At 54.9% G+C, this 10,831-nt stretch overlaps 4 protein-coding genes and 1 non-coding gene across 5 annotated transcripts; 2 read left to right on the top strand and 3 right to left on the bottom strand.

Moving 5' to 3' along the window:
* Nucleotides 1-728: 728 nt before the first annotated feature.
* Nucleotides 729-2,549, top strand: BO66DRAFT_442468 (uncharacterized protein; the record flags this gene model as incomplete). The annotated part of the gene is made up of 2 exons (XM_025651431.1): nucleotides 729-1,529; nucleotides 1,614-2,549. The coding sequence occupies 2 exons, from the start codon at nucleotides 729-731 to the stop codon at nucleotides 2,547-2,549; spliced, it is 1,737 nt and encodes a 578-aa protein (XP_025499901.1).
* A 588-nt stretch (nucleotides 2,550-3,137) lies between these two features.
* On the bottom strand, nucleotides 3,138-3,861 carry BO66DRAFT_442467 (uncharacterized protein; the record flags this gene model as incomplete). Its single annotated transcript, XM_025651430.1, has 2 exons — nucleotides 3,138-3,579; nucleotides 3,632-3,861. The coding sequence occupies 2 exons, from the start codon at nucleotides 3,859-3,861 to the stop codon at nucleotides 3,138-3,140; spliced, it is 672 nt and encodes a 223-aa protein (XP_025499900.1).
* Nucleotides 3,862-5,461: 1,600 nt separating this feature from the next.
* On the top strand, nucleotides 5,462-6,447 carry BO66DRAFT_394936 (uncharacterized protein). Its single transcript, XM_025648110.1, has one exon. It carries the CDS (start codon nucleotides 5,527-5,529, stop codon nucleotides 6,178-6,180), a length of 654 nt encoding a protein of 217 aa, XP_025499899.1. The 5' UTR covers nucleotides 5,462-5,526; the 3' UTR covers nucleotides 6,181-6,447.
* A 338-nt stretch (nucleotides 6,448-6,785) lies between these two features.
* Nucleotides 6,786-6,859, bottom strand: BO66DRAFT_t269. The gene has a single exon. It is a non-coding gene; the product is annotated as a tRNA-Asn (tRNA).
* A 1,105-nt stretch (nucleotides 6,860-7,964) lies between these two features.
* BO66DRAFT_431573 (putative tannase) lies at nucleotides 7,965-10,024 on the bottom strand. Its single transcript, XM_025650593.1, has 3 exons — nucleotides 9,557-10,024; nucleotides 9,219-9,500; nucleotides 7,965-9,154 (listed from the first exon to the last, which is right to left on the bottom strand). Exons 1-3 carry the CDS (start codon nucleotides 9,945-9,947, stop codon nucleotides 8,073-8,075), a joined length of 1,755 nt encoding a protein of 584 aa, XP_025499898.1. The 5' UTR covers nucleotides 9,948-10,024; the 3' UTR covers nucleotides 7,965-8,072.
* Between the last annotated feature and the right edge of the window lie 807 nt (nucleotides 10,025-10,831).

Genomic DNA, 10,831 nt, shown 5'->3' with positions numbered 1-10,831 from the left:
TTGCAGTATTCATTCTTAAGTTTTGGTTTATCACTGAGCCTTTAATTTCGACTTCTTCAAATACTCGGCATGTTGATATCTTGATATCTGCATATTCTTGTTACTATGTATGTTATATATCATATTTATCTTTCTACACTTGGTACAGATTCGGTCCAAAATATCATCAAAGACAGATATGATGGGCCTTGATTTTAATTTTAGGTTATGACTAGTCCTTTTCCCTGGTATTAATCCATATAAAGTACACATAGCACCTGCAAGGGATGAATCTCACAGGTATGTTTCCAAGACAAATGCTATATGTTGACATGTTCTGGTGCTTGCTGCGACACCGACACTAGGTTCCACATCAGGAAACAACGACAGCCAGCCAACCGAGAATAAAGATAGCACTGGTGGTTAAACCTTCCGTACAGCACGTGACGCAGCTGTGCCTTTTCGCCGACGACGACAAAGAAAATGCCCGCGAGATGGAACCCTAACTGGTTCTGCGAGCCCAGGTTTTCTTTCACCGCGGCCCTGATTGTGGTGGGTGAGATTATGAGATAAAGAATACAGTCCTTGTAGCTAGAACTATGGACTCTAATTCTGGCTTCTAAAAGTTCAGTAGCAATAAAGAATCACAAATAAAAGCACTGCCGCCGGCGCTCATCGAAACGCATCTTCCTGAATCCTTAATTCCCCAACCGGCTCATTTGTCAAGCAAAGCTGTTTGGTCTTTCACTATGGGTGGTAAACCTGGGAACCCCGATGTTGATGTAGAGGTCGAGGTGATCAGATTCCAGGCCGAGCAAGATCACGCAGCGATTATCTTTCTGTTCAGGAAACGAGTGTTCCATCTTGCCATCGTCCGCTCCGCGATCCCGGACAGCGCTGCCAGACTCGATATTGTGCGACAGCTATGGTCGGACACCCCGTGCAAGGGCGACACGATCCGCAATCTGGCCTTCGATTGCCGGCCTATCTTCCGCATCCGTGGAGCACAGGCCTCGACGAACCTCGCATCTCATCTGGTATCCATGCAGGTGTCGTCCCATGCCGGCCGCGCGCATGTTATCGATCTCGGCGACCGGCGATCCCTCACTAGTAGTCCTCCACGGATCGAGCTGGCGGAGCAAGGAAGGCTGAGCTCTGTGCCCCGATTCCCGCTGTCGGCGGCGGAGGTCGTGGAGGTGATTGAAGCAGGCTGGCAGTATCGAGTCAAAATCAGCCAGCGGGTTTACATCTACTGCATCCAGAACAACCCAAAGTTCTGGAACCCGAGCAACGAGGCGCGGTGGCTGCGCGATGCAGCCATCCACGAGGTGCAGGGAGTTATGGGTCTGGACACGCCGTTTCCGGGGATCTTGTTCCCCGACCGTCCGGAAAACGTGCTGCCCGAGGATGTGCGGCGGCGACCCAGACCTCTCTCCTACCCTTGGTCGACCGGGCTGCGGCAGATCGAGCCCCCCAGCCCCTTCTTCAAGTCGAACTGGCGCGCAGAATGGGTCTTCCCCTGTGGAGACGACCTCATCTTCCGATTCAACGTGCTGTGGACCCGTCCGCACTGAGAGCATCCCCATGAGGCCTGTTTCCATGTCCAACTCGTGCGCCCACCCCCGGACTCGCAGTCCAGTGGGACTTTTGCCCACCTGATCTTCGAGTCCCGAGACCGGCTGGTGAACCAGCCACAGACCAGCCCGATGCGCTGGCGCGTGGCGGAGGAACAGTGGAGCGAGATGATCGCCCGGATCGGTGAGTACCACTTCAACATGATGATGACGATGACCTCGCACCTCCCCAACCACTTCGAGCGCCTGCGGTCCCAATTCATCCCTATCCGTCTCGGTCGCCCCAATCGGACCCCGGTCCCTTCACCTGACGTGAGTGTTGGCGCTCCTGCCAGCGACAACACCACCACCAACAGCAACAACTACACGGACGACCCCGTCACATGGCCCATGCTCCCGCCCTCGGCCCAAGCCCGCCTCCGCCACCTGCCCCAGTACGATACCTCAGCAGTCCGCATCAACTTCGTAGTCCGAGCCGGAACGTACTACAACATCACCATCGACAGGGTGGAGATGATGTGCGACTTTCTGGACCAGCCCCAGCGGCTGGACGAGTGGGTGACCGGGGTGGAACGGCTGGAGCGGGCGAGCTCCTCGGCAGGTTCTTTCCACCCCTCAGTGCGCTGCCCGCAGCTGCTGGGGATTTTGGATCTGAACGGACCCTTCCCTGCTGTCCTAACGGCCTACATCCCCAGTACCTTGCGGCTGCCAGACATAAGACATTGGGAGACGACGCTCGACCAGCGACGCGGGTGGTACCGGCAGCTCCGCGAGGCGGTCCGGTCCCTGCGGCGGCGCGGCGAGCCCTGGCCCGGCGAGCTGCACAATGTCCTCATCGATGAGCCAAGCGGCAACCTCTGGCTGCTGCGGTTCGTGTCCTGGGCACCGCCGCGCGTACTTCTGGATGTGCAAGTCTTGCGGGAAGCCCGCCAGTTGTTGGGGCTCGCGGAGTTGGAGGCGGAACCCGATTTGGGAGAGGGTCTGGATGCGCTATGATGTCCGCTATTGTCAGAAGTTAAGGAAAGTAGACGTGCATGCCAAGCCATGGCCATACGCCTTGATAGTTGATAAGAGAAGATGAGCAAAAGTGGTGGAGGGAAAGAGAAAAAAGACAAGGCGTAGAAAAGGTTTTGCTTGAGTGATTCCGGTCTACTAGAACTAGTGCCTCAGGCGTTTGGCTTTTGGTGAATAGAAATCTGTTTTTCTTTCTGACTTATTTGCGACCTTTCTGAAGCATAGTAGCGGAACTTGACATTAAGATAGTTCTAATTAAATCCCGAAATCTGGCCTCAATACTCAACATACACAGCACTGCAAAAGATAAGACCACAAAACACCGAAAACGACATTGGAGGATAAACTGCCCAGCCAGCTCATGAATCACCAGCAGATTTGATGGAAAAGCTCTTGCGCCGGTCCCATAGCTAGTATTGTACCTAGTACAGTACCTAAGAATGCCTTGCTGCACTGCTGCCAGCACTGGTAATGGCACCTTGTGCAGTGAGGCCTGGTTTTCCAGCTGTGTCAATGGGATCTGCAGCGTTTCCAGGCATCGAGTTTGAAGCACCTTAGGCACCGCCCAGCTTAATCCCAGCCAAGCAAGGAGGGCCCATGTTGAGGCTGCTCTTGCAACGAAAGTCGGCTAAACTCGCGACGCACCACCTCCTCTGGTTCCCCGGAACCGGAGGAGGCGGCTGTGCTGCTCGACTGCAGCAAGAAGCCATTGGTATTGGGCGCACCGAAGCAGGAGGGACCGCCTGTACCGGGCGATGAGAAGCCGAAGCCGCCGGCCGCGCCCATCACCCACTGGCGGTCACAGAAGCCGCGCGCGTTGACACTATAGGAGCCGGAGAAGGTGTTCATTTCCGCGGACGCCGAGCCATAGGGGGTGGTGCCCGTCAGCCGAAGCGCCCCGGCCCGGTTCGCGCTGGCGGTCACCATGCCTCCATATCCGTTCCAGTTGGTAGTCTGCATGTCACCCATCCGGTTCGCGTAGGCCATGACCGAGCCACCGAGCGGGTTCCGACTGGTCAGCCCAATCTCACCCTGAATGCTTGCCGCAACCGTCGTCCGCGGACAGCGCAAGCCCGCCGCGGCCGTCCACCCTGAGATGATAGGCGCCGCCCGAGCGATGGGGTATTGTCGCCTCCCACTCGCCGAGGATGAACGGTGTCGATGCCGGTGGCCGATGGAAGGGGTTGAGGTCCGATCGCATTTGCCAATCTCCCGGACGTGCCTGGCCGGAGCTGACGGACCCGTTGATGCCAAACTGTTCCGGTATGCCCGACGGATTCGAGCCCCAACTCATCGCTGCGGTGGCGACGGCGCTGAGATATTTTTGACACGGGGTAGTTTCGATATGAGGGTTGAGGTTCAGCCGGGGGGGGAGGGACGTCTCTGAGTAAAATGGAGAGACACAGTAAGGCAGATGGTGAAGAGGAGAGAGATTTTAGGATAGGCCAGGTACAAGAGAGCTCAGCGAAAGCCGGCTGGTGCGGTGTTTGTGAAAGGTTGAAGTGTAATGTGGTTTGACAGTGCTGGATCGCTGGCTCCCTTATATGTTTTGCTCGTGGGTACCGTCTACAAGGCAGGATGGGCATGCAACTCTCTGTTCCATGACTGGAGATGTTTTCTTCACCGCTAGATAGCAAACTCATTGCTCTACAGGAAGTGAAATCGGCGGGATCTTGGTCTTGTCTCTGGATATCCTTTCAGCATCAGACATAGTTTATGGCGTTAGCCTCTTGGCTGTATCACTCCTCGTAGAACTTTTTGACTATCGGAGTTACAACTCACAACGGCGTAAACATCGGCAACTGCAGTTGGATACAGAGTCTGTGCCAGTTCTCTCCTGTGCAGCGCCAGCGTCTTGCCGACCATGCGATACACGGAGAGCCGAAGATATTTGATGTGGTGATGAGGGAAAGGAGCCTCCTGGCGCCGCACTTCGCCTGATTTCTGTCTGAATAAAGTATCCTGCTTTCTTTGTCCTCCTCGTGTTTTTCGCTCCGTGTCTCGGTTCTTCTCCTCTGTTGTCACAGACCTGGCTCTCGTACTGAGACACGTGATCATCAAAGCCCCGAAACACGGGATGGAGGAGAGATCACCTGCCAAGACGAACACCCTCCGCTGTCTTGGATTGAAATTTCTCTCAGCTCATTGAGGTATACCCTGAGTAGCACCTGCAGCGCGTGATCATGGTCAGATTCAAGGCTTTTGACGGTGTTTGGGGCTGTGCATAAGGCCTCAGACATGGCAATCCCACCTCGCATTCTCCTGGCCAGACATCCAGCTCCTATTCACATGATCCAGCCAGTCTACTGTTTTAGCCACGCCCTTTAAGTGGCCCGCGAGAATCCGAAACCGGTGGTATCATTTTGGCCGCCGCAGTCGCTCTCTTCCTGTGCTGGACAAGAAGCATTGGGTCTTCCTTACCCGCCTCCTTTCCCTCCCTTTCCCTGGGCCTCTACCATTACCTACTGCAGACAGTTTTAGCCAAACCATAGACTAGTTAGAGAGCGAAACGGAACCTAGGTGGTCTGTAAATGTTATTAATGTCAGGTGGGCGTCTCAACAGGGCCTTGGAAAGGCCAAAGACACGGCGGAAGCAGTGCCGAGCTTCTTTGCTGCTCCAGCCGGATGCTGGCATCCAGGGGACATAGACCCGTTCAGCGGTGGCTTGCCAAAAGTAGAGACATTCTTTTAACGGAGAGTCACAAGGCTTCTTTCCTCCTGTTCATCATAATAATAATTAGCGTTCATCCCATTACGATGCTACTGTATACATGTAATTACCTGACAAGGCTTACTAACCAATCCTTAGCGAGTCAACCTAAGCGCTTAAATGAGGGGCTATACGTATGATACGGAAGTATCATGCACTTTGTCCTACCTCACCCCTCTTCTTCAGCAACCTCATCAACCACCCCACTACATAGAGAGACCACCTCCTCCAGCTGCAGAGTACGCCACCATGCCCTCCGACCTCCTCAGGCCACTGGCCGTATTCGCCCGCCAGCCGCAGTCGCAACGCTATATCAAAGCCATCAGAAACCTGGGAGATGCATGGCGTCGCCTCGCCGACGAGCCTCTCTCTGAGCCAGATACCAAGTCCACCCTCGTGGAAACCAGCTTCGACCTGGTCCTCACAATCAAGAGTGCACAGGAAGCTCAGTCGTCCCTGTCGGATCCCATGGTCGTCGAGATGTCCACTCGCGAGCCTCTGGCTGCGCCACCCGAGGACACCACTACATCAGGATCTCCGCCCCGCCATTACCGTACCTTCGCCGACTGGGGCACGGATTTCATCTGGCGCGATTTCGACGACCTGCGGTGTGACGAAGGCGACTGCATGCTGGAGGCGGACGAAGTCCTCAGCTCCCCCGTCTACCCTCCATCCGTGTTCGAGCACTACGATGCGTGGGTGGAGACGTACACCGAGAACTTCGACCAACGACTCAACAAGACCGGCGACTTCCATGCCTCCACGTTTGCCACCGTCGCGGAAGAAGTGGCCTGGAATGTGGCGGGGTATCTGCTGGCTTGGCGCATTGCCATGGCGCCGGATGTCGGGAGGATCGAGTTCAGCGCGGGGCGTGTCGAAGTATATCCTCGAAAAAGGGAATGAGAAGAGTGTGACGTTGTCCTTTCTGCGGGATCAGGCTGGGCTCTTAGCGAAGGGAGAGTCGGTAGCATAGCAAACTGAATGTTCTAGGCGGCGGAGATTGTTTTATTGTGATTTTCCACGTGCAAATGTAATGATAACCGGCATGCATGCTTTCTCGAGGGAAGGGTCTTGGTTGCTTCGGGACGCTACAACAGGCAGTATTTTCTTATTGTTTTGTGTGTTGTTTTTAGCTACTTGGTACCAGGATGGGACGAAACATGCACCGACTACATATTCTGGCCCAGTCACATCGAAATAGCAGGGGTCTTTGTCTTTTGCTTCTCTACTAAAGCTCGTTTTCTGCTCACTTACCTGGTTGTCGGATTTATCGACCAAAGACTACTTGTTCATCGTCCTCCTCTCTCGCTTATAATTGTAAGCATTTCTTGATATGCCCAAATTTCCACCACGGCGATAAATATGACATCACTCGATGACGGTACAACTAGACTAGTTAGCCACCGGATCATAAGCTGGGCTTTGAATATACCGGCTGCACTCTGTCTTACAGAGATAAGGGCACCAGGCCGAGAGAACCAAGACAAAAACAAAGCAAAAAGAAATGACGTCCTAGGAGAGGATCGAACTCTCAACCTCACGATTAACAGTCGTACGCGCTAACCAATTGCGCCACCAAGACGTGCTTGATGTATTCTCCTGGGTCTGCTGTGCTTATATTCCTCTCCCAAGTTTAGGCTATAATTCCAGCACAATTGAGAATTCCGTGGCCGCTACGCCTACACATTCTGTGTATTCAATGGCTCAAGTAGCCATGAAACCCGACCCCACAACTCACTTCATCTATTCTCTTGCATCATTACTGAACTACCCTTGTGCGAAAGTAGCACGCTAAAATCGACCACATGCTTCAGCCATACTCTCCGTCAGGGACCGAACCATAGTATATCTCAGTGTTCACCCAATCTACTTGTACCAATCCCCTACCCTTACTCCCCAAAAAAACATCAAACCCTCTACCCCCCTCACCATAGCTATACCCATAACCCCTATCAAAACCACCCTCCCCAGCCCAACACATAGAGCAACCCCTCCGACCCAAGCACAAGCCTGAAATTGGGGTATCACAACCCCCCCCCTCGGAGGTCACCGCTCAAACACCCCCGACCCCCGATGTGGAGCCCACCCTATCTTCCTGCCCACCAATCACGCAAAGCCTCAACGCCCCACTTACAGCTCCGTTGCCCTTAAAATTCTTTAAAATTCCTAGATTCTCATGAAGGATTACGTGGATCCCTAACCTCCAAGCGGAGGTGGTTCCTGCCGATCGGTGGTGAGGGTTACGCATTTGAAGGGATTTGTTTCTGATTCTGTTGGGGCTGGGCTTTAGTGACATGCAATTATAGATTCGAACTCTTTCTTTTTGTCGCTTGGTGGCGTGAAGGGCGCTTGAGGTCGAGTGCCTGGGGCCGCACCCTGATTGGGTCTGGAGCTTTACTCTGGGGATTTTCGGGATTTCATGGGAATTGTTATGAAATGAGATGGTCTGGGTGTGCCGTGGAGGTTCTTGGCAGTGACGTGTGCTCTGCGTCTTTTCGGGGAAATTGAGGGAGGCCAAGATAGGTCTCGGTGTCGGGGGGGCGGGCGACGTTTGGTGGTGGGGGGTCTATGAGGCATGTGTTGTGCTTGGCAGGCTTTCAGTCTTGGTTGTTTTTAGTGCACGATAGAATGGTCTTGTAAGACTCCTTTGTGGAGGTGTTTGTCAGATGGTACAGATAAGAGTGATTGATAAGGCTAAAGTATAAAGCTAATACTAGGGTACAGGGTGGCTAGAAGCGGAAGAGCTCTTATCGAGTAGTCACGGCGACGAAAGTATGGGGTTAGGCAAGGCCAGCTCAGTAGACCGGAAGCTTGAAAGCAGGGAACTCGTAGGTCCACGAGTCGATGGACTTCTGGTCGTGGACGCAGGAGAAGCTGCTGTTGCTGGACCAGAGCGGGCGGGTGGGCCACTGGCAGAGCATCTGGGTCTCGCCGGCGTAGGAGCCGGAGGAGACGGTGGCGTTGAGACGGGAGGGCTTGACGCCGTTCTCGACCCAGTTGATCATGATCTCCATGTTGTCCTCGGGGTAGGGGCCGGGCTGGAGGGAGTTGGTGCCGCAGTGGGCGGCGCCGGGGATCAGGTAGAACTGGTACCAGTCGGCCATCTTCTGGAGCGACTCCTGGTAGCTGAGGTCGCCGTACATGATGGAGCGGACGGATTGCCAGTAGTGCACGGAGGAGGCGGCGGGGATCGAGGGGTCGGACTCGCCGTGGTAGTGCAGCAGCTTGCCGCCCGAGGACTCGAACTCGGTCAGGTCGGGCACCGTCGTCTGCAGGCTGTCGATGTAGCGGATCATGCCCGTGTTCATCCAGCCGACCAGCGTGTCGTAGGTGACGTTGTCGAGGTTGGACAGGTTGTCGATGTTAAGAAGCTGCACGAACTTGGTCACGTACTCGCCGCCGGTGGACGGGATGTCGAGCTCCCACGCGCCGGTGTCGGAGTTATACTCGGTCGTTGCGTCCGACAGCTCGGAGCCGATCTGCCACGACAGGTAGGCACGCTCGCCCTGGCTGTTGTGCAGGCCGTCGTAGATCGCCTGGGCGAGCTTGACGCCCTCCGCGGTCACGGTGCCGTTCTGCGCGGGCTGGTAGCTGGTCGAGCTGCCTTCAGCCCGCTTGCTGAAGCCGAAGCCCAGGGAGGTGTAGTTCTGCTCGGCGCAGTAGTAGGACTCGCCAATCACAGAGGTCAGGTTGAAGTTCAGCATGCAGAGGTCGGTACGCGAGATGACACCGTCGGTACGGCCGTCCAGAGGGTCGCAGGCCTCGATGGTGGCGTTGACGATCTTGTCGAGCATGCACGGCTCGGGGTAATAGTCCATGGTGTGCTCGACGGCCGAGGAGAAAACGTGGTGGACCTGCTGCTGAGCGAAACGGAAGGCTGTTGGGAAAAGGTTAGGGATCGATGCGCTCTGATTGTAGAAGTCTGTCAGGGTTTGGCTTACCGGGAGCTCCAGTGATGGCACCATCATACTCGGATCCCCAGCGTTGAACCTGGCTCATACCCTCACGACCACCGTCGGAGCAGCCCTCGTAGTAAGTGTAGATCTTCTTGTCGCTGTCCAGACCATAGAAGCCCCGGGCAAGGGGCTTGGCAATCTGGGTCATTTCACCCAAGGCCTGGTAGCCGAACATGTAGGTGGCATCCCAGTTGATGGAGCCGTTGCCGTACAGCACGACCTCATCGTAGCTGTAGGAGAAAGCGTCGTAGCCGGCATCAGTGGCACCTTGATCATGTTAGATAATGTCTTAATAGTCAGGATTGTTGTTCATGACAGCTTACCCGAGGCAGCGCCGTACTCGAGACCGCCAGTTGCGTCGCTGGAGAGTGAGAAGCCACCGCCACCAGCAACGTAGAAACGGTTCTTGAACTCAGACGGGCTGGGGAAGGCATACTTGAGAACGACCTTGTCGCCCTTGCCGGTGTGGGTGTAAGCGACAGTCACGTTACAGTAGGTGTAGCTGTCCGCCCGCTTCATGCCGCCGCCCATGCCGCCGCTGGAGGTGGTGACACCCGCGGTGACGGACGAGGGGATCATGTTGATGCCCAGAAGGGTGCCATTGGAAGGCAGAGCAGACTGCACGTTGGACACGGTACACAGATCAGAGAGCGAAGTGGCATTGGCCGTTGCGGCTGCCAGAGCAGCAACAGCTGCACGGGAATACTTGCCCATGGTAGGCAGCTGAAATGACTGGATTGGTTGGTAGACTCAAGAAAAGAATGGATGAGGCTGGATGGTAAACAGGTCGACTTGAGGAGGCACATGGCTTCTATTTAAGCAAATGCGGCCTCAAGTATGAGGCACTGCATGGTCGAAGAGCATCCATGAATAGTCGGCCCATAATTGGAACGGAGGCGGGAAGCATGTTTGGGCCCACTTGTGTTTGACGTCCCTGCCCGGTTCCCTTCATCCCTCGTCACCCGCTTGCGTGGCCCTCCCCAGCACTTAGGGTCTAAGGGTTCCCTGATCAAACTGATGTTGAGTCTGCTACTGCTTCAGCCTTAGTTCACTGCCAAGCGAACAGCACCTCTAGCGCATTGCAGTGATGGAAAGTGCTGGAGTAATTTCGCAGTTTTTGCCTCCTCGCCGTGCGGTCTTGGGATATGACCCACCAGGCTGGGAGTTCAACATGAGTCCCATTATGGGATGACTAGAGCGTAGACCAGATAGCTGCGTGCCCAACATTTCCAAAATTGGTTCTGATGGCACCAAACTTGATGGTGTTCTGCAAGGATGCTAGGGCGGGAATAAGCTTATCCGCAGGCCCCACTGATGACCGATCTGGGATGCTTGGCACAGGCTTGGCGCTGGATTAGGGTCTCCCGAGCCACTTTGTATGCCCTGGACAAGTTTCTTCATCCTGCAGCCTAGTTATCCGCCGGGCTGAATACTGCTTCGGTGGCGAGATCCCTTGCCCCCTTGCAAAGATCGAGGGATGCAAGCCTTGAGCGTCATCTGCAAGCGCAGGTGATAAGGCTTCCCCACGTTCTACTATGCAAATGGAATCCCCAGCTCGGCTGTCAAAATAGTCATTCTCATCATTGTCAGAGCAGAAT

This window comes from Aspergillus aculeatinus, assembly GCF_003184765.1.
Source record: "Aspergillus aculeatinus CBS 121060 unplaced genomic scaffold BO66scaffold_54, whole genome shotgun sequence".
NCBI classification, from domain to species: domain Eukaryota; kingdom Fungi; phylum Ascomycota; class Eurotiomycetes; order Eurotiales; family Aspergillaceae; genus Aspergillus; species Aspergillus aculeatinus.
This window is presented reverse-complemented; position numbering and strand designations above follow the sequence as displayed.

Excerpts from the sequence above, each read along its gene's own strand:
- BO66DRAFT_431573 (XM_025650593.1), bottom strand. The coding sequence starts at position 9,947 with ATGGGCAAGTATTCCCGTGCAGCTGTTGCTGCTCTGGCAGCCGCAACG. Across the intron at positions 9,501-9,556 it reads CGAGTACGGCGCTGCCTCGG|GTGCCACTGATGCCGGCTAC; the intron begins GTAAGCTGTCAT and ends AACATGATCAAG. Across the intron at positions 9,155-9,218 it reads TGCCATCACTGGAGCTCCCG|CCTTCCGTTTCGCTCAGCAG; the intron begins GTAAGCCAAACC and ends TTTTCCCAACAG.
- BO66DRAFT_394936 (XM_025648110.1), top strand. The coding sequence starts at position 5,527 with ATGCCCTCCGACCTCCTCAGGCCACTGGCCGTATTCGCCCGCCAGCCG.